This window comes from Uranotaenia lowii, chromosome 3, assembly GCF_029784155.1.
Source record: "Uranotaenia lowii strain MFRU-FL chromosome 3, ASM2978415v1, whole genome shotgun sequence".
Lineage (NCBI taxonomy): Eukaryota > Metazoa > Arthropoda > Insecta > Diptera > Culicidae > Uranotaenia > Uranotaenia lowii.
In genome coordinates, this window is record NC_073693.1 from 204921318 (window position 1) to 204948059 (window position 26742).

The 26742-nt window shown below is 36.0% G+C and overlaps 1 protein-coding gene and 1 long non-coding RNA gene across 3 annotated transcripts in view; one reads left to right on the forward strand and one right to left on the reverse strand.

Moving 5' to 3' along the window:
• The window catches only part of LOC129757298 (venom protease-like), a 40906-nt gene that overhangs the window by 740 nt on the left and 13424 nt on the right, over positions 1-26742 (forward strand). Inside the window, exons 2-3 of the mRNA XM_055754473.1 lie at positions 802-965; positions 1026-1844. Coding sequence (XP_055610448.1) covers positions 802-965; positions 1026-1844 — 983 coding nt within the window. The remainder of the gene's footprint in view (positions 1-801; positions 966-1025; positions 1845-26742) is intronic.
• On the reverse strand, positions 14444-16206 carry LOC129757299 (uncharacterized). 2 transcript variants are annotated; one of them, XR_008739668.1, is made up of 4 exons: positions 15880-16206; positions 15557-15812; positions 15353-15493; positions 14444-15296 (listed from the first exon to the last, which is right to left on the reverse strand). It is a non-coding gene; the product is annotated as an uncharacterized LOC129757299 (long non-coding RNA). The 2 variants fall into 2 exon arrangements; XR_008739667.1 differs by having other exon boundaries at positions 14444-15493.

The following is a 26742-nucleotide window of genomic DNA, read 5'->3' on the forward strand; positions in this document are numbered from 1 at the left end:
CTTTACACGATATTTGTTGGAAGTTGCTTTTATTTCCGTGGATAGCAAAGTTGGGCCATTGGAAAGGAATCTGTTTGCTCTATTTCAAAACCACAACCCAGTTCCCATACATCACGCTGCCTAACGGATACACGTTTCCTTCTTCAACAATATCAACTCCTATCCCTTTCACCCCCTTAACATCACCCATGACGGGAACACCGACAGGAACACCAACGGGAACGCCTACAGTTAGCACGATACCAACAACATTTCCAACGTTTTCTTCAACATTTCTTACGACGCCACCATCCAGCACATTCCCTACAGGTGTCACTCCACCAACCACACAAACCTTCACTCCTCCAGCGTTGACGAGTACAACTTTCGCAGCATCAGGGAGCACCTCTAGTCTCACCACGCTCTCAACTCAAACAATTTCGTTTCCTGCGTTGACTTCCACGACAGGATCTTCGCTGTTTCCTACAGTTACATTTACGCAGCCCTTTCCTACTAGTACTCTTCCTGGAGCGACACTCACGTCTCTCCCGCCAATATCTACCGTTACTAACATTTCACCACTTCCAACTTTCCCAACCTTTCAATCGACAATCAATCCTCCAACCATCACCAGTACCTTTCCAACTACTGTTTCCTGTCCTCCGGTTCCTCCTACGTGTCCGCCAACTGGTCCAATCAATGGTTGTCCCTGCATCGACCCGAGGGGAAAATAAACCAAACTCTACAATGTCTGGTGTGTTCATAGGATACCATTTGCTGTATTCTTCCAACTTCATCATGATTCATTCGTTTTTTTTCAAGACGATGCTTGTTATACTCCCGACGGACAACCCGGAATCTGTATCCAATACACCAACTGTGATCTTATCGTAAGCTTACTAGTTCAAAACTCACAGAAACCTGACCAAAACATCCAAAACTACGTTCTACTCAGCATCTGCGGAAACCGTGAAACTTCGCAGCTGGTAAGGTTTTATAATCGATTCAAATTTGAAAAATCTGATCAATTCTTTTTATAACGTAAGGTATGCTGCCCTGGCATTCGATTTTTACCTCTGACAACCACCGCTTCCAGTTCGTTCTTCTTCTCTAATACACCACCCCCAGTCACCACAAGCGCAAATATCAATACACCAGCACCAACTACACCAAGCTTAGGTCAATATAAGCTTCTAACGAATGCAGCCGATCGTTGTGGGATGTCAAATGCCTCGCATGTACGAGTTGTGGGAGGAGTTGATGCACAGCTCGGTGCTTGGCCTTGGATGGCAGCCTTAGGTTACCGTTCGAGTAGCTACGACCCCACCGGAGGACCGAAATTTCTCTGTGGAGGAACACTGATCACAGCAAGGCACGTTCTCACGGCCGCTCATTGCATTCAACCTCAACTGTACTTTGTGCGGCTCGGTGAATACGACATCAATTCGTCGAACGATGGTGCCAATCCTGTGGATATTTATACCGAAAAAACTTTCGTCCATGAGCAGTACAACGAAAAAACCATCCAGAATGATATCGCCCTAGTTCGGTTGCAGCAGAATGCTCCGCTCTCCGATATGATCAAACCCATTTGTTTGCCGCTGGATGAGTCTATTCGTACACGTGATCTAACCTACTATTCGCCGTTTGTGGCTGGCTGGGGTACGACGTCGTTCCGGGGACCGACTGCCAACCGGCTTCAGGAAGTGCAGGTCATTGTTCTACCCATAGATCAGTGCGCGTTCAACTACAAGCTCTACTTTCCGGATCAAGTTTTCGATAATACAGTGCTTTGTGCTGGCTTTCCGGAAGGAGGACGTGATTCTTGCCAGGGTGATAGCGGAGGACCCCTGATGTTGCCGCAGGTGAGTTTGAAAAAAAATTGTAGGCGCATATTTCCAACAACATTGAATTTAAAGATTAATTTGTAAAGTATTGTTTTATGTGACTTTAAGCTCGAGAGTGAATAATTATGCGATACAGTAGGTGGAGCTAAAGGATTTCTTGATAAATCAACAGGAAGTTTTGTATTATCGTCAATTAACCCTCTAAATTTTAAGCATCATATACACAAGTATGAACTAAGAAGACAGACACAGTATTTCTCATAAAAAGGGGGAAAAAAATTTACACACAATTAGATGTATTATCTAGTCGATGCAAATTTTCTTCAAAATCGATCTACGCAACCAAAAATTGAGTTGGGTTGAAGCTGAAGCTGATAATGATCAAGCGACAGGCGATTGCATCCCTTTTTTAGACGTATGTATACTGCCGCTGCCGGCAAGTCTGTCCCATATGCAAAAACAACGAACTGAGAAAAACGGCTTTAAATATTTTTATAAACTTTCGTAGATTTCTCGGTTGAAACTTTACCTTTTCTACATCTTTCTTCACAGATATTAAGATAATTGTTGTAGAATTTTATCCAATGTGTTTTTGATTTGGAAGTTGTTGATGCGGAGGAGAAAATAATGATGGGACAGCCTTGCGAGTATATTTCGCATGCGGATTGAATATACCCGCAAAGCTGTCCCATATTTGGCTTTTCTTTTGTCAGTTGATCATTTGATTCTCTCTATCTGCGCTGTATTATTCACTTTACTGGTTGTTTACTGATAAAAATAAGTTTGAAATGATGTTTATGACATGTTTAGATAGTCAAAGACTCAAAGATAAAGAAAGTTTAGCGTAAGAATTGAGTGGGTCTGAAATAAAATGAATAACAAAATTTTATGAATAAAACAACCTTTACCATCATATTTTGGAAAGTTTTTCGGTCGACTATCTTTTTAGAAAGACTATAAATACCTTCAAATTAAATTAATGCTGAATCAGAAACAGCAAAGTATCTTGGATGCAAATATTCGATGAGAAAAATCAATTCAATATGACTTAAGCGTGTGCTACCAGGTACGCGTATTTTTGTTCATAGATTTTATGAAAGTCCAAGCAGCAAGTAACAGCATGACAAAAACCTAAAAAATATGGCTTTGTAGCTGACTATTTTCCATGTTTTACAAAAAAACAATTCAATAAGCTTCAGGCGAAATTTAAAAAAAAAAACAGTTTGATGGAATTTACCCAGTAGGCTAACTTAGCTTGTAAAAATTATGGAGATTGTTATTTTTTATTTAACTGTACTGTTTTATCTAGTCTAACTTTCGCAATTTCAATGAATGCTTATTTTGTCGCACACATTGTATGAATATTTGTAAAATTAACGTGAATTAGAGGAGCAATTTTGAAGCATTCTGTATAAATAGACATATGGGACAGCTTTGCGGGTATATTTCATATGGGACAGACATAACTTGGTATTTTTTCATATATGTTGAGAACAAAGTTATGAAAGTTTTTAGTCTCAATTGAAGAACTAACTGTGTTTGAACGATTTTTGAGATAAACTGAAAAATGACGAAAATGCATATGGGACAGTCTTGCGAATAGCGGCAGTATATTTGTATGGTAAACAGTCTAATCAAATCATCAGTGTTCTGTTATAAATATATTTTAAATTCACGTGGATTTCAACCTTACATTGTTCTGAGTTGATATTATGGGAGAGTGGGGAATCATCATCGATGTCTGTGATTGGTTTACTTTTATAGACCATATATTTATTTACATCAATATAAGGTCTATAAAAGTAAACCAATAACAGACATCGAAAGCTTTTGCCTACAGTAGTCACTCATAAAAAAAATGTCATTTATTTTATAGACCATAAGAGAATTACTATATTTCAAACTTTCAAACACCATATCAGGTTGTTATTTACCCTATTTTCATGGTGACAAAACATATTAGAATAATGCGTTATCTATAGAGAAACTAGCAGACCCGATAAACTTCGTCTTACCATGTTAAACTTGGCGTATATTTTCCATTTTTTTCGCTGATTAATTTTAAATATCAATAAATATTGAGTTGTTAATCATTTCGCATTTGTAAACTTGTCTTAGTCTTTTTTTTCATTTCCCTCCTTTCCGTTTACTCGAATTTTCACGCTTAACTCTATCGAATTGTATTTTGATAATATGTATGTATGTTTCATTTATTGTTTACCATTTAGTTTACTTATTCCGCCTTGTCAAGTTCCCATTAAGGTTTAAATCGAATTCAAAAGTTTCTCATTAATTGGAATTTATTGTGAATGAAACTTTATGGAAAAAGAATTTTGAATATCGGGAGTATGTGCCCAATATTCTGCCAAACGCAGCACTTTCAGCGCCCGAGTAGCTTTGGATGGTATATTTTTTAGAACTGAAGAAATAAAAACACATTAGAGAAGATTTTTTTTACTAACCATTTTCAAGCAGGTTTTTGTTCACTATCCTCACATTTGGAAGCCGTTGTAATTAATATCCATATTTCCATCAAAATCATGTCCAAAAAAATGTGTTCTGATTCAAAAATTACCTGAACAGTGTTGGAGGTGATCTGCGATTTCATTTAAGTTTATGTGATATTTTCAAGATTCAATAACATTTAATTGGAACTCAGGTTTTAAAAAATTAAATAGATAAAAAAAATTCTGCTTCTGTTATCAAAAAAAAAATGCTTCTGGAATATCAATCACAAAAAAACTTTTCAACAAAAAAGCGGATCTAAAGTCTCTTCTATGTAGCCAAACTATGTCAAACAAAAACACACGTTTATGATAAGCACGTACTTGAATTCTGTGTAAGCAAACAGTGAATCTGTAAACAGTTTTTCAGTGAATGATTTAAAAAAAAAAGTTGAGTTTATTTAGTCATATTGTTTATTTGGGCCCGACCATTTATGAATGAAGAAATAATGTACACATTTTTTGTCAATGTTGAACGTTTGCACTTGTTCTAGTGTACCTTTTAATTTAATTTTTTCCTTATTTTATTGATAACTTTCACTTACGCTTGGAAAAAATCAAAAAGTTCTTTGCATTCGGCCTTTAAATAAACATCAATCCTGTATACCCCATTTTAAAGGACAGGCTCTTGTTCAGTTCATGTGTCTGTTCATTTTCAACGGATTTTGTTGATGTTCTGTAAATTTAAAGGCACTTTATACATCTTCCGTTAAGCACATTTGCACATGTTCGAAAAATGTTTCTAGGTGTATTGGATTGTAAAAATATTATGTAAATCTTCCCACTTTCCTTTTTTAAAATGTCCGTAAAGAGTCATACCCATATTTCATATGCATCAGTACTTAATTCATATATTTTTTACAACAATTCCTTCTTTAATTAAAACAAATTTAAAATAGTTTTATTTTTTTATAAATCGTTTAAACTGTTTAGATTTGTTCGGCAAAATATCAATCTGGGTCACATCAAGGCGTCATTAATTACCATAAGCTGTACAAATGTGCTGGGAATTATAAAGAAAAATATCACATCTACACTGCAAAAAATCCACACATAAAGCATATATTTTTTTACACATACGTTGATTTATTTCATCACTATGTGATGCAAATAAAAATTATGTTGCAGTTTTAGCTTATATTTGGATAAAACATGAAGTTTAAAAGTTGACACATAGCTTTTATGCCTATTATCTTTGAAAAATTTCACCCATTCAAAATGGCTGAAATCGGAATATAAACACGAGGTTCCGTAGAAACAGGCAAACTTTGATGGAGCCAAACATTGTTACGTGAGTATTTTTTAAAATAAAATTCAATTGAAACCTTTATGACGCAAAGACCATAGAGCACATATTTATTAAATTATATCTTTCTCCCGCAGTAAGTGAGCTACACTTAATAAACAAATAGCACCGTTATTGGCGTGAAAATTGATCTGCTCTTCCACAACAACAAAACGTAGTGCGCTGGAAAGACAATAACATGCAAAACGGATTAAGGAGGTGAGTTTGGAATTGAATTCATTTAGTTGATTTGTGTTAAACATATGTTCATCTGTTTTCAGATCAAAATTCTCCAACTTCTGACTCGTTTACGGTACAGAAGAAACAGATGCTCGGTCACCGATATAGGACAAAAGTTAGGACGTTGACAAATAATGTTATGGATTTAAATGTTTTTTTATTATTAAATTTAAAAATTTTGTCTAGCAAATATTTCTGAACATTTTTTAAACTCCGGGTGGTGGATAGAAGAAAAATTATGAACTACAATGTGCTGCCTACTTTTAGGCGTTTTCCAAACGAATATTTCACACATCCCAAGTAACAATTTTAGCTTTATTATGGTCAGCAAAATATCGTTTGGACTATCGCATTAATCTTCATAAAAAGCTAAAGCGCATTCTATAACATCACCTGGACTCTAATGAAGCCAAAATCAGGTTATTTGGCCCTACCCTAGAAACGTCATCAAGACATATAATTGTTGGTCATCAATTTTGGTCACCAAAGCTTTTAAAAAGCTATTATAAAACATGTTAGAAATTTTTGTTTTTTTCGGTTCTGTCAGTTCTCGGAGTTTTTTTTTATTTTTCCCAGCACCCATAATGGTTGATGAATGATGATTGCATTATTCAGATATGATCTGGTAAAATTAATAGCTAAAAAAACCAATGTTTTAACCATATATTGAGCTTCTTTTCTACTGCCAGTCAAGATTTTAGGTAAAATGTATATGAAATAGTATCTTAAAATAAATGCGCCTCGTCAAATCTGATGGTCAATCATGATGGAATTGATGGAAAAAAGCCTGAAAAATTTTTTTCCAATGCTTGCATTGTGAATCCATCAACATGGCGTCATTTTGTGCCCTTCGATTTTGCAACCAACATGGCGTGAGTCCAGTGTTCTGAATATCACTCATTTTCAATGAATGTTTCTGATTGCACTTCGCACCTGAACGTACAACGGTCGGGTTTCGTTATTGATTGCTACTGGACCTACCCGATCATCGATCGTTCAATTCATCGCTAAAATACAGATCACCTCGTACGATGCTTGCTGTCAAAACAGTGCAGCACCATCATCAAATTGGAATCTCACCAATGCGCAATGCATATGGCGAATCTTGTTGGTCTTCGATCAGGAGTGAATGGATCAGGTAGTGAGTGAGTGATACATGAAGCCGATCATTAGCGTATTTTGTTTGATTTGATATATAGCAAATTAATAAATTTATTTGTTGTTATAACGTTTTTTAACATCAGTATGATCAAAATCAAATTGAAGTTGTGTATGTGAGGGAAAGATGTTCACTTTCGCCATGTTTTTCAAATTTTACAAGTTCTCTTATTAAACAGTCGTCCGTCACGTTAAAACTACTGAGAATTTATGGTGTCCCGCACAACTGTTTGATTTTTCTCGTCCTGCAAAAAATAATTTTGAATTTCATATAATTTAGGCAGATACTGAGTGAGCTACATTCAGAATGGATCAGTTTGTATCTCACTCATCTCCGATATGCGATGTTTGCTAAACCGATGATTCTGAATGATGCGACTCGGTTTGCATAGCTGATAGGAGCGCTGATCGAGATTGCATACCAGCCAGGCGAATCAGTTGCGAGAGGCGCTATCCCATTATACAATCTGAATGTTTCCAACAGGAAACGCATCCTGAGTGTTTGTTTTGATTGATTTTCAGAAGACTGCGTGAGTCAATTCATAGTTTTATTATGGTTTGATGATGACCCCAAAAAAAGCTACGATTTGACGTTTCTCTCGCAAGCCAACCAATTACACGCTAAGGTTGAGTTCCTCATTTCTGAGTTGTTAATCATTAGTACAGTAAATGAGGACAGACTTTTTGAATGAAAAGGGATTGGTTTTGAATGACCCGTGGAATAAATCATGAGTTGAAGTCAAATTTCGTTGTCTGACGCCATCTTGAAATCCAAGATGGCGGCTTCCGCTGAACTTTAAAATGGTGTAAATGACTTGAAATCGCATGAAACCCCAACAAAATGGGTATCGGGTGAAAGGGCTTAACGAGTAGAAGTTGAATTTTGCTATCAGACGCCATCTTGAAATCCAAGATGGCGGCATCCGCTCAACTTTTAATGCTTAATGCTGACAAAAAGTCGCATTAAACCACCACTATACGGGTATTGGGTGAAGGGCTAAACTAGAAGTCGATTTTTTTCTATCCGACACCATCTTGAAATCCAAGATGGCAGCTTCCACTGAATTTAAAATACTGTTAATCAATGAAAATCGCTTGAATACTACTTTTTTCACGTAATACTACATTAAAACTACTATTTCAAGACAATTTAGATCATTTTAAATCACTTTTATTATTTTTTCATTATGTTTCTAATGCATTTAGCACTTTTCTTGTTTTGTTTATAGTTTTTGTTTTTTTTTGCCATTTATGTAATTCTATTATTCCTATCATGCTATTATGTTTAAATTGTATTTCAAAAGACAAACACCGTCTTAACCGATTAAGGCTTTACAGACTGAATAAATGACGTGGACAACTTAAGATTAACATTGAACACCCAGTACCGAGATGGGAATCGAACCCATGCCATCAGTGGACCAGCGATTGCCGTCTTACCACGCTAACCACTCGACCACCGAGACGTATTCTTGCGAAAACTATAGGGTTATGTTGTTTCTGTTAACCGTCTGATTTAGGCACATGTGCCAAATTCGATGTTGTCAAAATCGAATGTTGCCAAAAACGAACGGGGTCTGTATTGTGGTGGTTTTTGTGGGATTTTCAGTCACTTACAGATTTTCAGAGAAACGCGAAAACAGATATTTGACTTCTATCATTTAGCCTTAGCACCCAATACAAAATATTTTGGAGTTTCATGCTATTTTCATTCATTTACAGTATTTTTAAGTTCAGCTGAAGCCACCATCTTGGATTTCAAGATAGCGTCAGAATGCAAAAATAAACTTTTTATAGCTTATCCCAATTGACAAACACCCATATTTTGGAGGTTTCATGCGATATTCAATGATTTAGAGCATTTTTAAAGTTTGTAGAAAGCTGCCATCTTGGATTTCAAGATGGCGTAAGATAGCAATATTCGACTTCTACTCGATAAGCCCTTCCACCCACTACCACCTGGGTTTCATGTCATTTTAAGTCATTTACAACATTTTAAAGTTTAACGGAAGCCGCCATCTTGGATTTCAAGATGGCGTCAGATAGCGAAATTCAACTTCTACCGGTTAATTTCTTTCAACTTATACCCCTATAATATAGGTTTAATGCGATTTTCAGTCATTTACAGATTTTCAAGTTGAGTGGTAGCCGCCATCTTGGATTTAAGATGGCGACGGGCAACGAAATTTGACTTCTACTCTTATTCTACTCTCTTATTACTTTCACCTAATAACCATATTGTGAAGGTTTCATGATATTTTCAGTAATTTACAGCTTTGAAAATAAAAGCGGAAGCCGCCATCTTGAATTAATGATGGCGTCAAGCAACAATTTTTTTCCTACTATTTGGGCCCTTTCACTCAATACTCATATTGTAAAGATATTCATACCACTTTCGGTGATTTCAAGTTTTCAAAGATGTATTTTTTTAATTTTAACTCAAAACCAACACGCATAACTTACCAAAAATGTGTAAAAATGGGAGTTCCAAATCAAATATGTGCTATCTAATCTGAGCGTGTCCTGTTTTGACATCTTGATCGAGAACTGTCACTAAGTTTTATGGCGGTTTAATAATCATGCACTGAGTGCTATTATAAAACATGCAAAAAAAAGCTTGGAGCAAACTTCTAGGTTTGTGTTTTATTATAGTTTAAAAAAAGCATTCACAACTCTTTCAAAATAACTAAAACAGCATGTTTAATAAAAGTTTTATTAGCGTTTTCAAAACCATCTGAAAACACATGGCCGAAAAAAATTATAAGCATTCTGCATGACCATAATAAAACCGCCATAAAGCGAGCTGCACAAAAAAAATGCCATAATTAAACCATGATAAAACTTCCTAATGCTAGTTGGCATAATCTGTGTTACTTGGGATATAACGTCTATGTGTAACTTTTTATAACATTCATGTGTCGCAAAGAGCTCTGAAATATTTCCAAAAATATATGTGTGGCACATAGTTTTTAATTGGGAGACAAATTGCAAAAATCTATATAGGCTCACACATAGCCACAATGTGTCGATTTGGTTGAGTGTAGGCTTCATAGCGCCACCACGTGCATTGACAGTATGCCTGGTTGAGAAAAACGCGCCCAAATGATCCCACTAACCAGTACCTATGCTATGCCATGGTTACTATTCTCTCGCGACGTTTGCTCGCGACGCCTTAACCATGGAGACGAAAAACAAACCGCCTGGTGCCCAAAGTAATGAAAATATCGAAAAAATGGATGCCATGACTTTAATTTCATTCACCCAAAATAATCCGCACGTAGGGGCTACGTGAAAAACTACATAATTTTTATCCAATTGATTTTCACGTAGATGCTATGATATCGACATGTGAAAGCGTCCCTATAAGAATTTGTGCTTCATGGGACGCACCTACATTTTACGTGAATTTTTTGTCAGTTCAACGCGGTTTGTTCATGAAAGCCACGAGGAATGTTTTTAATATCCGAAGGGTGTTTTTTGCTTCCTGTTTTTGTTATTTTTCATAATTGTAAAAAAAAAGTTAATTTTTTTTTGTGAATAAACTTTATTTCAATAGTTTTGCACATCCTAACACTAAATATTTTTGGACATCCTGTAACGCAGTTTTCTTTTTGAAATCCTGTAAAAATTGAAAAGTATACATGAAAAAAAAGTACTATTTGAATAATAGAATAATATAGGGTAGAAGCACTAGCTATTGAACAGGTACCAGATATTGAACACTAGTAAAACATTCACCAATTAAAACAATAATATACAGCAGAAAAATGAATCAAAATTTGTTGTGCCACTGTTGAAGCATTTTCTACCTCTGTTCAAATTTTTATCAAGAATCTCAGCCACAATTCCCGAAACTAGAATATGTGTTCAAATTTTGGCTTGGTTTTTCGACTGGATGAAGAAAACAGCCTATTTTTGATTGGGGGGAAAATGGATAAAAGACAAATAAACGTCTAAGATAATGATATGAGTGTTTTCAACTAAGTCTTTTTGAATGATTTCTGGAAGAGTGGCAGCCATTATTATCCTTATTTTCTTAAAATTTAACAAATTAAAGTGTTCAATCATTGGATCACAGAAAACGCAAATGTTTCAATTATTGAACGTTCAATCTTGCAGTACTAGTTTCGTGAAGAAATGCATGTACCAGTTATTGAACAAACATCGGTTGGTGTTTGGAAATATAACCTAACTGTTTCTTGATTGCTAGCTCAACCAAAATTGCCCCTGCAAGGCATACTATCAAGCGAAATACCCCTAAATATATGTAATGATATTCAATGTTTACGTGTTCAATAATTAGAACATTGCCTGTTCAATATTTGAATCATTGTGTTTAATCATTGGGACAAAAGTAATTTTGAATAAAAAGGCTTAAATAATAATTTCAAAACATATTCCCGCGAAAAAAAATATATCGATTGGAAGCTGAGAAATAAGCTTAAGCTACGCTATCAAAATTTTATCAGAAAAACCTTTCGTTATTATTTATTGGCCACAAATGTGTTGAATCCCAAAGATGGTGTTCAATATATAGTGTTCTTACCCTATATTTTACCTTGACTGCTGTTCCCTAAATGGTGTTCCGTTGAAACTCTTATTCGAACAGACCCACCAAAGAACGAAAGGTCATCATCAGCTCCAACGGAAAATCACTTGTATCCAGAGCCATTGCTATCAGAAAAATGAAAAACAAAAATTAGCTGATTACAATTAAGAATTATTATCACTTACCAAAAAATCGACAAATCCAAAACAGTTGAATATCCGATCATGATGACAACAGGCACAACGGCTTCAAAAAATTTCACAACATGGAACAAAGCTGACAGACCACAATTCCATATTCTAATTTGAATTCACGCTGGAGAAAAATGCACAAAACGAATTTGAAATCATCCACTTAGACTTTACGTGAAATTCATGAGTCAGTTATGTGGAAGTAAAGTAGTTGCTACTGGGGCGTCCTTGTTACACTGGGGTTACTGCGAAATTCACGTAGAATCGATATGATGCATCAAAATCTTAGTTTACGTGAAAAATACCGTAGAAATAATTTCTAAATTATTTTGGGTGTTCAAATAACTTCAAATTTAATTATTACGGACAATTGATGCGACTTTCTGTTATTTTTATTCGATATAAACCGATTCGCATGCCTACAGAATATTCTAAAAATAATTTCATTTTAATCGTTTGGGCCATTTCGGAGGAGTAGTACTACAAACACCGTTACAAGAGAATTTTAAATAATAGATTCACCCTAAATTGGAAATATATTTTTTGTAGGTTTGGTGTTTTTTTTTTACGATGATAGGAAAATGATAACTACATACCAACATACTTCACGTGATGATCAAATTTTTTAAATGGTCGTTTGAAAAATTCTTATGTGAGTTCATTTACGAATTTACCAGTAGTCTGTAACAATTTCGGTTTGAAAGTCAAGCACCTTTCAATGATTTCATTTAATTAGAATTTTGCATCAAATCGAACACATTTACGAAACCGATTTGAATTGTAATTATTTATGATTTCTTTTACGACATAAGACCACTTTCCTTCGAAAAAAAATCGCGGAAGGCAAATATGCTTTTGCTCTACTTCCAACAGGTTGATGACGTTGACGTCACGTGAAGCGGTCAATGAAACAATAATGATCTCATTACTGGTCTAAGATGAACGCACACCTTCCGCCAGCTCTGCTGGGTCGTGATTCACGTGTGGAAAACTCGAAGTAAACCTGGGGGATTCCCAATAATTGCCAACCCACCTAAAGCATCGTTCTTCGTAGCATGCTCACACCGGGCGATCGCGCGAACATTTCCGCATCGTTGCACATAGAATGGGCCGACGACTCTGAACCTCCAAACACAGAAGTGCCTAGAATGGCTAGTTTGTGCTAAACGCACTTTACCACTTCAATTCGATCACTTGTAAATATACTTACTTGAATCAAATGGTCAAATGAATTAATTCATGGTCTTGAGATTTTTTTGCTTTTGAAAACATGATCTGAATCGCGAACAACGGGTTTCAATTTTTTTCAAAGGTCAATGGGAAATTTAGAATAATAGAAAAATTATCAGAAAGGAAAATCGTCAATCGTAAAAAATACAAGGACCTTAAACTTTCATAGCATTTTCTCACTACGATGCAAAATATTCAGATTAGAATTAGAATTATTATTTAAATTTAAAGTTAACCCTCCAAAGCTGTTCGGGTCAATATGACCCGAAGCGCACATTTCAAACCTCTTTATCATCATTCCAATATACTGAAGAACTGGGAAATTTGACAGACCAAGTATGTTCTATGAAAATGATGAACAAACTATCGACAAAAACTTAAATTTGAGTTTTGAAAATCGGTTCATTTTTGAATGAAATACAGCTAAGCAAAGCCAAAACTGGATGTCGTTTTTCTAAAGTAAGATTTTTTTCTACCGGAAGATCTGAGATAGCGATCAAACCTTTCATTGAACCCCAACATATCTAGACATTGTCGGATAGATAGATTCTTGACGATTTCAAACATCAAAGAAACACTTAAATACAGCGAAGCTGTCAGAAGTTATGAGTATTTTAAAAATAAAATTGATTTTTCGGACTTTTTACTTTCTGAACCAGTTTCTGATAACCTGGTAATACTTATCGACTTTATTTTGAAATGTTGAGTAATTAGACTAAATTACCAACACAATGAATATAATATCATCAAAATCGGTTAACATTTACAGCCAGGAGAACGAAATCAAACTACAACTAAGATTTCCCCGAAACGGATATTTTGCGAACGGCTTTGGAAGGTTAACACATCATTTATGTATAATCTCTGTAAAAACAAATAACAACTGCCTGATGAGACGTTCCCACAACTTATGTATGTTTCAAAATCACAAAAATTATTAATTTAACACTCCGTGTCGTAAAGTTTCAAATTTGCAACAGTTTCTTAAAAAAAAGTTTTGATTTCAAGTGAAAAAAGAAGTATTTCCTTTATGTTTTTGTTTTACTGTGTGACAAATAACAGTTAAAAAAAATCATTAGTATTTAATACCGGAAAATGAGGTGAACATGGAGGTGAATCAGGAAACAAATGGGAAAAATACACAGAAAAAATTATTTTCTGTAAAATTACGGCAAATATCCTGTAACAAAAAGGAGCAGGACTTTTACCGCAATTTTACAGCCCGGAAAAAAATTACTTGATCTTTATTTTTCAGTGCTCACATTATTTTACAGGCTGTTTGAAAATTACAGGACTGTAAAATTTCAGCTCACTGGATTGTTCAGTGCACTGAATTTTTTTTGGTTTTATTATAAATATGAAATTTTGATTTTTTTTTTTCGGTGAAAATAAATATTGCAAAATAAGTTTCAATAGCTTTATTTAACAACATACAATTTTCATATTAGACTTGAATTTTCATGAATTCACCACACTGCACCTGCAAAATTGCATACTACAGAAATCGTAGTAAATGTTCAGCTGACCACCGTCGGCGTAGAAAATCTTAGCCAGCTCGTCCGCATCCAACGAGTAGCGATCGTACGTTTCGCACACCGTTTTCGTAACAAACGTGTCCTCAAGCAGGATCTGAATCCTGGTAACGGAGCAGCGGAACGTTTGATGATTCTGACTGCAGGTTAGCTTGCTTTCGGAGATTAGCTCTCCGCAGAAGGTACATTCTTCCTGGGGTAACGGAACGTTGGTTTCACTGAGCATCTGATGAGCATTCGCCATGCCCTGTGCCATGATTGGTTTCAGAGACAGATGAACATGTTCAAAATATCCCGGGAAATGGTCGTTCGTGAAATCGAAGATGAAGTTTTTTAGGCAGCGAATTGGGAGCAGCTGTCGATAATTCAGTAACTGCTTTTGCTTTTTGTGTAACATGTAGTAAATAATTTTGGTAGCATGCAGGACATCGATAATCAAAGTTACAAACTGTGATTGATTGAACAGAACATTCGCTATCGGGAGACAACGTTTCTTGAAGTAACTCATTCTTGAACCGAGTTTAATTAGTTGTAGTTTCAAAGCGTAAGCGTAGCTGTCGTCCATGTTAGCTGGAGTAGCAGCCAAATCCTCGAGATTTCACGGTGTTTATGTTTCTGTTCCCTCGAAATCTGATGACTTCGGCACAATCGTAATAGTCGGTCATGCGGAGCGTTGGATTTACGAGCAAAATTTTCAGTGGATCCTTCATTGTGAGCTGATAGAATAGTAAGACCGTCGGAGATCTGATGCTTAGATGATCGAAACTTTTCGCTGGGTAGCCTACAAAAATGCAGCATGTACGATTTTTGGTTACAACCAGCCCGTATATTGAGTACTTGGTTGGATTCATGTCGGACAGTACCTGTCGGTATTCGACAGACAGTTCTGATTTGATGTTGAAAATTGCTCCGACTAGAGTGGCAATCAAATACGTGTTTCCTTCAGTTTGTTGCACCTGACTCAGACTAGAATGAGACCTAGAATAAGTAACAATTAATAATATAAAATCAAAAATTTAAATAGAAGAATTGATAAACCACCTGCTTTCATAAAGTTGTTCAGGTTCTCAGACGCTTTGACCTCTCCATAATAATTGCACAACAGTGCAATCAAGTGCGTTCTTTTTGATAAAACGACCAGCTCGTAATAGTCGACCGACTCGTAATAGTTCAACATTCAAGCTTCCCACTGGAAGATGGTCTGCATCATCCCACAGATTGGGGAGCTCAATCACATCCCAGACATCCCAGTTCGTTTGAAATCGATATGCTGCTATTCGACCATCTCGTAAGCATGCTAGAACAACATTGATTTGTTTAGATATTGTGACCCACTTTAATTTAGTTATTTTATTAGAACTAACTGTGATGCTTTCGACTCGCACGCTATCAGCAAGAAGACTGCAGATGACAATCTTGCCAGATTTGGTTCCGAAGGCAAAGTGAACTGCCTTGTTACAGATTTGTTGGACATTATACACGCCAACGGACGCACGTCAATCGTGTAAAATTGGTTGAAGATGTTTGAATTTTTTTATCGGATTATTGTCATGAAAGTGTGCTATTCACATGGCAGATATGTCCACATACGGAGTCCAAATTTAAATACTGTTCTTGGTCGTGGTGTCTACCACTCCAGACTGGTGGATGCTGAATTTGGTTGGGGATTTGAAAGCTTCCGAACTCGATTATTTCCATGGTTAGAGCTGAGAAGAAAACAAGAATCAGTGGCATAATTTTTAGCAGTAGCGAAAAAAACGAATAATATTCTGGTAATCTGACGATAGGCCTAAAATGTCTGAAGAAAAATGTCAAAAACATGTACCTAGGTATTGCAAATCAATCTGCTCCAAAAAAAAATTAAAAGATAGCAACTGAACAAAGCAAACTGAACAATTTCAAACAAGACGATATTTTGCTGAAATGAACCCTTTGATCGTATTTTAAAACAACATTAAAAACATTTCCAATTATCTCGACCGCTAGAATCGACCAATATACCTTTGAGATTGGCAGCCAAACTGAGCACAAAACAACATCACTGGAAGCGGCAAAGCCGCTTAACGAGTGTGAGAATACACGGTGTCTGCACTACAGCACAAGACTGGAAGGATTTCTGCACAGTGTCGCGACCAGAACTAAGTTTTTCGCAGGTTGTATTTAATTTTTCTTTTCCTGTTCATTATTATGTAATTATTTCCAATATCTCCTGCTGATGGGCTGCGGATCAGCTGATCGTCATATAAAACTGTCAGATTTGAAGAAAAAAGAGAAATAAAGTCAGTAACGCTACTTGATTCATCGTGAGTAACGCTCTGGCGAAAAGGAATAATCAGACATATTTCAGTCATGATTATCCCTTTTGATGGCTGTAGATTTGCATTGCATCCCGCTTGAGCAAATGGAAAAGTCTTTGTCACTATCTACATCTCACTTGCGCCGTTAAATAAAAACATAAACAAAAATAATTGGTGTAGTCAGAGAGTGGTTGTGGTGCGTTTTCCAAAAAAAAATTGGTTCGATGAAATTTGAGAACTTTTCTGGACATTGCCTTATAGGTAAGGAATTTTTTGTAAGATAACCGTTCTGTTGCCGTAGTGGGCGTCTGAAGAAGGCCCTCCGAAAACATCTACTTGCCTGCTGATTTTTTTAATGCGAATTATGTTATTGTAATTGTAATTATTATTATTATTGTTATTACCTTTTGGAGCCATTTTAAACCTTTTGAAGGCATATAGGTATTTAATCAAATGGACTATCTAAAGAGGCTAGAATATTACTCCTAAGGACAAGCAGTATAAATTAAATACTCTTTCTTACCCAGCTTTTTAACTGGTTCAACAGTTACGATAAATTTGATGATGCGAGGTGTTCCTCTTCATCATAGAGCTAAGAAAGTTTTACCAAGGAATGCATTTCCGAGATTTCACCGACACAATTCCATAAACTTCAGGTATCAGGGAATGGGGGTAGGCTTAATAGCGGCACGTTATCCAAACATACGGGAAAATTGTGCCTAGCCTTTTTTTATCCAAGATTTCATCATTTACCTGAGAAACCTGAAAAACCTATAAAAGGAAGAAATAAATTCAATCTATTTAAGATGGCATAAAGCCTTTCCACTAGGGATTATTAGCATTAAAGCTCTTTTCTACATTCGGTAAGGAATGATAGAATGTTTTTTAAGTTTAATTTCTTAAACTCAGATTCGCTTAAAGCGTAAGATCCCAGAGTACGAAAACGTAGTCTGGCAAATGAGGGACAGTTACATATAAGATGGAAGGGATCTTCCAAATCTGATTCACAACTACCACATACTGGAGATTCAGCACGCTGAATGTTGTGCATGTGATAGTTGAGTTTACAATGACCGGAGAGTGCTCTGATCAAGATGCTGCAATGAGATTTATTTAAAGTTAATAAGTAACTCGATATGATAGGAGATGGTTTTTCTAAAAATAATTTAGTTTGACGACAAGTGTCCAACTCTTCCCAGTATCGTTCATGCTGGTTAGAGGACCAAGTTTGAATTTGGTTTCTGAACCAACATGGTGATATTGGGACAGCCGGCTCTGGTCCGTAAAATTCCTTTTCCGACCCAGCTCTAGCGAGTTCGTCGGCGCATTCGTTTCCAAAAATTCCCTTATGTCCGGGTACCCATAGAAGGTTTAATCCATTGCCTTCAGCAAGTTCTTCGATTGCTTTCCGGCATGCGATTACCAGTTTTGATCTAGAACTGGAAGCACTGAGTGATTTGATAGCTGCTTGGCTATCTGAACAGAAATAAATTGTTCTGAACATAATCTTCTTTTGAAGTGCAATTTGCACTCCATACATAATAGCATATAGCTCAGCCTGAAAGACTGTACAATATTTTCCTAGAGGTTGAGCATATTCTATGTTCAACTCGTGACAGTAAATTCCTGCACCTGCACGGCCGTTTGATAATGAACCGTCAGTATAGAATACAATATGAGAGGACATTTGGTCCTCTACGAAACCTGATAACCATTCTTGAGGAGAAGGAAATTTGACTTTAAACCCCATGTAGGGAAAACTACTCGAGAGTGTTAAATCGTTTGGCGCTAGATTAAACTTGTTTAATCTAACTAATTCAGGCCACACATTTGTATGACTCGATGATCTTTCGATATTTCCTGACAGCCAGAGACCAACTGCCTGTAGACGAAAAGCACATGAGAAGGCTTCCTGTTTTAGGAACAAGTGTAGAGGTTTGATAGAAAACAGAGCCTCTAGTGCTGCAGTAGGAGTTGTTGTGAACGATCCGGACATCCCCAAAAGACACATTCTTTGAAGGTGATTTAGTTTAGTCCGAACTGTTGCAACTTCTCCTTTCTGCCACCATACTAGACACCCATAGGCCAGAATTGGTCTTACTATTGTGGAATAAATCCAGTGAATATGTTTAGGTTTGAGTCCCCAGTTTTTTCCGATTGCACGTCGGCATTGTCCGAAGGCCATGCATGCTTTTTTGATTCTGAATTCGATGTGATCAGACCAGTTTAATTTGGAGTCAAGAATGACACCCAAATATTTAACTTGATTAGACACGGTGATTTCGGAACCATAAAACAGCAGAGGGCGCACCCCGCGGGTGATACGTTTTTTAGTAAATAAAACAATGTTAGTTTTTAGAGGATTAACTGAAAGTTCTACATGAGAACACCATCGTTCAACAGAGCGCAGAGCTTGTTGCATTATATCAAATAATGTGCTTATGCACAAACCTCTTACCAGCAGAAGATAATCATCTGCGAATCCATAGGTTGGTATTCCACGGTCATTGAGTTTTCTCAACAAACCGTCTGCAACTAGGTTCCACAAAAGAGGTGATAGTACACCTCCCTGTGGGCAACCACGTGTGCTAACTTTTGTTATTGAAGCCTGTCTTAAAGACGAATGAAGATTCCTGTTACTTAGCATTGCGCTAATCCAGTTAGTTATAACACTAGGCACTCCATGAAGTAGTGCCGCATCCATTATTGATGTAAACGAGACATTATCAAATGCTCCTTCTATGTCTAGAAATGCTCCTAGACATGATTCTTTCTGTGAAAAACTATTTTCAATATGTTGTACTACGTTGTGCAGAAGAGTTAATGTTGATTTTCCTGTTTGGTATGCATGTTGTGTCGCATTAAGCGGATGTTGGACAAGGCATTCTTGCCTGATATGATGGTCAATTAAACGTTCAAGTGCTTTTAATAGAAATGAACTTAGACTAATAGGACGAAAGCTTTTGGCTTCGTCGTATGATGATCGTCCCCCTTTAGGGATGAATTTCACGGCTATCTGCCGCCAAAGTTTAGGAATATATCCATGAGCAAAACTGCTTATCATTATTTTTCTTAATATGTGTTTGAAATGATCGAAACCTTTTTGAAGCAAAACTGGAAATAAACCGTCACTTCCAGGAGATTTGTATTGAGCAAAACCATCGATTGCCCATTTGATCGATTCTGTAGTAACTATTTTCCGAGCAAAATGCAAGGAATCTAGACTTCCAGAAAAGAACTCAGGCTCTATCGATGAATCTTGATCAACACATCCTGGAAAGTGAGTATTGAATAGACAACTTAATGTTTCTTCGTCGTTTGATGTATAATCACCACTAGGGGTTTTAAGGTATGAAACCTGATAATCTTTTGATTTGGCTAAGACTTTATTTAACCTACTTGCTTCGTGCAAGCTTGAAATGTTTGTGCAGTAGTTCTGCCAACTTGAGCGTTCGGCAGCTCTTGTTGCTTTCCGGTAAGCTCTGCGAGCCAACTTGAAGGCATCAAAACCTTCCGTGCGCCTTCGGTTCCAAGAGCGTCTGCAGTTTTTTCGTAATTTACTGAGATTTGAGTTCCACCATGGTGTACTGTTTTTTTTGAATTTCAACGTTCGTACGGGACACGCTTCTTCATAAGAATTTAAAATAATTTCGGTGGTTTTTGCAACCACTTCATCCAACTCAGAAGGAGTAGTAATTTCAGGTGTATATCCATGAAATTTAATGGCAATATGTTCCAAATAAAGGTCTCAATTAGTTGTTCTTGGGTTTCTGAATGTAATTGTTTCTAAAAACTCACCTGAGTGTTCAAAATAGATAAACCTGTGGTCAGAAATCGATTCTTCGTTAGGCACATGCCAATTTGAAATTTCCTGAGAAATTGTTCTAGAACAAAGTGTGATGTCAATCACCTCTTCTCTGTCACACCTAACAAAAGTTGGTTTATTTCCTACATTTAGAATTTCTAAATCAGTGCTGCTTAAATATTCCATTAAATTTGAGCCTCTCAGATTGATATCTGAGCTACCCCATACAAAATGATGAGCATTGGCATCACAGCCTATTACAAGAGGTGTATTTTGTGATTCACAGAATGAAATGACATTTTTTAAATCATCCGTAGGGGATGATTGTTCATATGGTAAGTATGCTGAACAGTAGACGTATTTTCTATCAGGCAGCGAAACCTGAACGACGCAAATATCTCTTGTTGTTAGATTGGGTATAAGTGTTGCATTTAAAGAATTGTTTATCAATATACATGCACGAGGCATTATTCGGGCATTAGTCATTCCAATTACACTGAACACAGTAAAGTTTGGTTTGAGCAAATTCCCTAAGTAAAAAGTTCCATTTCGGAAATAGGGTTCTTGCACCAAGGCGATTGATGCAGTTCCATTAAGGATTAAACGACATAAGTTAAGTGTAGCGGTTCTTTTGTGCTGCAGATTTATCTGTGCAACCTTAATAGAAAGCATTTCTATCAAAGAATTCCACACATATTTCCATCACACACAAGAACCCCTGCACCTTCATATCGACGCATGAAGCGGGGTATCCCATACAGGATGAAAATTTTAAAATCGTGTGTATAATCTGAATCCCACGAGTTGCCAGGAAAAATACGGCCCTTTGCACCAGTGCCTGGCTATAGTGCAGTGCAGACCTTAACAACGTTCTGCTCAAGGTAGGATTATTATACACCCTCCTACCCCCACTTTGGGGCCCACAGGCACAGAACCACCCTGAAGCGGGTGTTTACAAAATTTAGGAGAATTCAACTCGTGCATGCGCATTAATAGCAATAAGCACAATTGGTGAATCCTCCCTGAAGAAAACTTGGCTTAGAACTTCAAAATCCCAAGCCAAGTTTCCCCCCCTCCCAATGTGATAGTCGCATTTGAAGAATGACTAACACATATGGGAAGTACTGGATAAGTCGCCTTTTACGACGTGGACCAGTATCCCAGTGGTAGTATTCTATAAGCCGCCACCACACAGCAGATTTTTTTAATGCGAATTATGTTATTGTAATTGTAATTATTATTATTATTGTTATTACCTTTTGGAGCCATTTTAAACCTTTTGAAGGCATATAGGTATTTAATCAAATGGACTATCTAAAGAGGCTAGAATATTACTCCTAAGGACAAGCAGTATAAATTAAATACTCTTTCTTACCCAGCTTTTTAACTGGTTCAACAGTTACGATAAATTTGATGATGCGAGGTGTTCCTCTTCATCATAGAGCTAAGAAAGTTTTACCAAGGAATGCATTTCCGAGATTTCACCGACACAATTCCATAAACTTACTCCATCCAATAAAAAAAGTTCTGGTCCTGTACACTGTTCCCGACAGATACACCTTAATTAAACATGACACTTTTTCAGCTTTGGTGGCCAACTGTTATTGTGACGCTACTCCACCGGATAGATTTCCGGATATGCACGAGCAATTTTACAAAACGGACAGTTGCTGACACCAAATTTTCTTTTCTGTTTGTCTTATTTTCTTTTGTTTTGATTGTCAACCGAAAATTTTACAGCCCTGTAATTTGAAACAAGCCTGTAAATTATGTGCTAACTTGAAAATAAATTACATCGACCTGTAAAACTACGGCAAGTATCATGCTCCTTTTTGTTACAGAGCATTTGCTGTAAATTCAAATGACGTTTTATTTAATTTCAAAGCACTCTATTTAAAATTACTTAATTTTTGGATTACATGCCGTTTTATTTTACAGGTAATCATTTTCAATGACACGTAATTGTCATTATTTTTTTCTGTGTAAGGGATCCAAATATCAAGTAATCTATGTACACATTTTTTCCCACCTTTTTGGACCAAAAAGTTCCTTGATTTGCGCGTGAAAGTACGTAAAAGCAAATATTAATTCAGTTTAATTTATGTTAGTTGAATAAATTTAAATAAAGCTTATTTGAAGCGTAAGAAATCGCCAAATTACATACCATAATGAGATGTTGGTTAATCGCCGCGATGTATTGTTGTTGAATTTTATCGACGTTTTTCGGCGAGTTTTGAAAAATAAAAAACGTTTTTTTACCAGTTGTCCAGACGTTACGAGCTACTCTGGCATTCGCTCCACTTCAGTGGACACTATATATATATTTTAAATTACAATTACAAAATAGTACTACAATTATTATCTAAGTATAAAACAAAAATTGTAATTTAAAAAATATTTTAGTGTCCGCAAGAGGAGCGAATGTCAGAGCAGCTCGGAACGTCTGGACAACTGGTTAAAAAACGTGTTTCATTTTGTTTAACTCGCTGAAAAACGTCGATAAAATACTATAATAATAAGGCAAAACGTTTGTTTTGCCCGCTAACCGTGGTGTTAATCGGGAAATGACTATAAGAGTGTTTAAAATCCCCCAAGAATGTGGAAAATAATGTAGAACTAGAAAAAATTACTTTTAAGATGATTCTAGAACAATAGGCCTTCCAGCATTCGCAGGCAGTCTGGAAATAAAAATATAAATTTTATTAGAGTATTTTGGTCCCTGGAGTTAAGCATCATCATCATATTTCTTCAAATATAAGTGTGGATGACAAAAAGGTGATGAATGAGGATTGGAAAAATCAAAAAAATATTTGCAAAACGAAAAACTATTCCCTGATTTGCGTTTGCAATTATGGAAGCTGCTTATCCTACCGACTGCGCCAATGTAGTGATTTCCTTTTTTTTACGATAACCCTCTATGGTCCTTTTAAATTCCTCCCGTTGAATGAAACACTTGCGTTTCCGTTAACAAATGTCCAAAATCTGATTTTTATTCTTAAAGCATCCTATGACTAGACAATTCAATTTTCTATCGCAAATTTATTGCTATCTCTTTTCCTCTTTAGCTTTACTCATTCCTAACGATACAAGACAATTTAGTTATATGTTAATCGAGTTTATTTTTTTCTGCAATCAAATTCAAACCTCTCCCAGCATGCTGTTATTTGCTTATAGATTGTTTGAGTCCCAATGTTCAATAATTTCCTCTGAACAATTTATCTATACACTTTTTTATATGATATTTCCTAGTGTTCCCTACAAAATGAGCGCATTTTTATTGTTAAAAAGATCTCAAGTACACGAGTTTCTCAATAAATAGGCAACTGTTGACCTTGATGATGTCTAGATAAGCTAAGACTGGAAAATCAAAGCGAACGCTATACTAGTAACGACTGTATGCTGTAGAACTTATTTATATGTTTTTTGTTTTATAAGTAGTTAAGTAAAAATTCGAAAAAGGAGTAGGTGTTGCCTCGATGACAGCGCACGCGTTTTTTCTTCGTACATAAAAATTTTGTCAATTTTCAAATTTAAAAGTGAAACATTCGGAAAGTTTTGAAAAAGTAAATAGATAACGGATAACCCGCGGATTTGTGCAACCGTATATAGTAAATCAGAGATTAAAAGTCCTGTCGTATTCCCGGAGAATTCTTTTGCCAAAAGAATTATGTGCTTTGGCATGTGCTGTGTGTTGTAAAACTTCTGAATGCCTGGTTTGTAAATGTTTTCAAAAGTTGAAGTTACAATTCGTATCAAGTAGGAGTGATCGTGAGCTCCCAGGAGAGTGGTCGATTTTTTTTCCCAACACCCTTGTTCTGCTGAACCGTTGAACGGGCGCGTCCGAAATCGGTTGGCAAAGTGCTATGAAATTGGATATTGGTGAATTGGAAAAAGTGAAATTGAAGTATTTCGGTTGGTGGAGGTGCGTGATATTTCAAATAAGGAAAAAAACCAGCAGTTCGAACTACAGTGGCAATGTTGTGGAAGTGAGAGGGGAAGGGAAATAGTTGAGAATGGATAACAGTGGCTGTAAAATCTGGAAGCTAGAGGAATGCGCAGAAATGGAAAAGGATTGCTTCGATCAAATTTTCTTAGATTTGTCGGCAAAAGGTTACGGAAACGGCTGGAAAGCTAAGTATATTCTTTCTTTTTAATTTAATTCATTGGAGTTTTAAGTTTGACCTTCTTCATTGTGGGATTGGAGCTGTGTTAATTTTTTCATACAGCACCATTCAAACAGATTGGTATCCTAGTGAGAAGGATAGAGCGGCTCAGAAAAAAGAAATGCAGTTGATAAATCATCTAAGCCCTAAATGTTCGGAAAGAGTGAAATAATGAACAATTTTATTATAAGATTGTACTTTTCTAAATAGCGATGCTCCGTATAGAAATACCGAAAAAAACAGTAGAATTTCTGTTTTTTTTTTCGGTATTTTCGACTTTTTACAGGTTATTAGAAAAGAAACATACAACACCATACAACGAAAAATCGAAATCAACATCTTTATCTTCCACTCAAATAATTAAATATGAATAAATCATAGAAAAGCTGTCATAATAAATTATATTCTACTTTAATACTATGAACACCTTTTTTTTTTTTTTTTTTAATTTTATTAATGACCTTTTAAACGCTAAGTGTTCATTCGAGTCTTAATCTACTTAAAAACTATTTTTATAACTATTTACATTCTATAAATTTTTACAACTATTTACATTTTATAGATCACAATTTTCAATTTTTTTTTTATAACTTTACAATTTTTTTATCAGACCACTTGTTTTTAAGAATTGTATTAACTTTGTTTCCGCTTCTTCAGTATATGCAAGAATATCTCCAAACGTAGTTCCGATGTTGCTTTCTTGTCTTTGTTGTTCATAGATTCTGCAGTCCATTAGAAGATGTTTTACAGTTTTTGTTACCCCGCAAGATTCGCAGGTCATGTCGCTTTTGTCAATCAAATGATGATGTGTTTCCCACGTGTGCCCAATTTTCAAACGTCGTAATGCCACCTCTTCGCGTCTAGATTGAGTAAAATATTTCCAAGGGCGTGTGGTATTTCTTACTTCCCGTAGTTTGTTCTGCGTAGTATTTAACCATTCGTGATCCCAAATTTCCCAAACTTTTTTTCTTATCTCTTTTATAATATCCTGTTGAGGAGTCGGGATAGGAAGGACATCAAGGGTTAGCCCGTTTTTAGCTGCAAAATCAGCTTTTTCATTTCCATGTATGCCTCTGTGACTTGGAACCCAGCACAACTGAATGTGATGATTTTCTCGAACAATTTTGTTGATTGTTTGGATCCAGGGATGTCGAGATTCACTGGATTCTACAGCTAGCAAAACGCTAGCGGAATCAGTGAATACGACGTGGGGTAAAGTTGTATCTCGAATTCTTTTTATTTCTAGCATTATAGCATATGCTTCAGCAGAAAAAATACTAAGAAAGTTAGGGAGCGAAAAGGATTGAGAAACATTGTTATGGTGATGAAAAATTCCAACAGAAACAGCAGAATTCGTTTTCGAACCATCGGTAAAGCACTTTTCATGGTTGATGTATTTCTGACCTAACAAGTTCTGAAAATTTTCCTGGATGACAATGTTTGAGATTTTTTTATCACGATATTCTAACATTTCCCAGTTGATTCTCGCAGGTGATAAATTCCATTTAACAGGGTATTTTAAACGTTTTTGCGATGACGGTAAAGCCCAGTTTAGTTTAGATTCGATTTCCTGTTTTTTTGTTATTAAAAAAGAAAAGTTCATGACTCTATTTACATTGTCATTTTCGACATTTTGAAACTTTACAAAAAATTTGGCTGTGTTAAACAGCATTGCGTATTCGAAAGGAAGAATTCCCGATTCTATCATAATACTTTTTATTGGACTTGAACAAAATGCTCCGATTGATGTTCGTATGGCTCTGTTATAGATTACTTCCAATTTTTTTAACAAAGTGTTTGAACAAAACATTAATACAGGAATGGCAAAAAAGAGTCGGCTAAAAACGATGCTTTTAGAAATATTGATGATAACTTGAGACTGACCACCGGTTTTGATATTTGATATAGCTTTTGTAATATTACAACGTTTGCTACACATATTAACTGTTTCCCTTATGAATG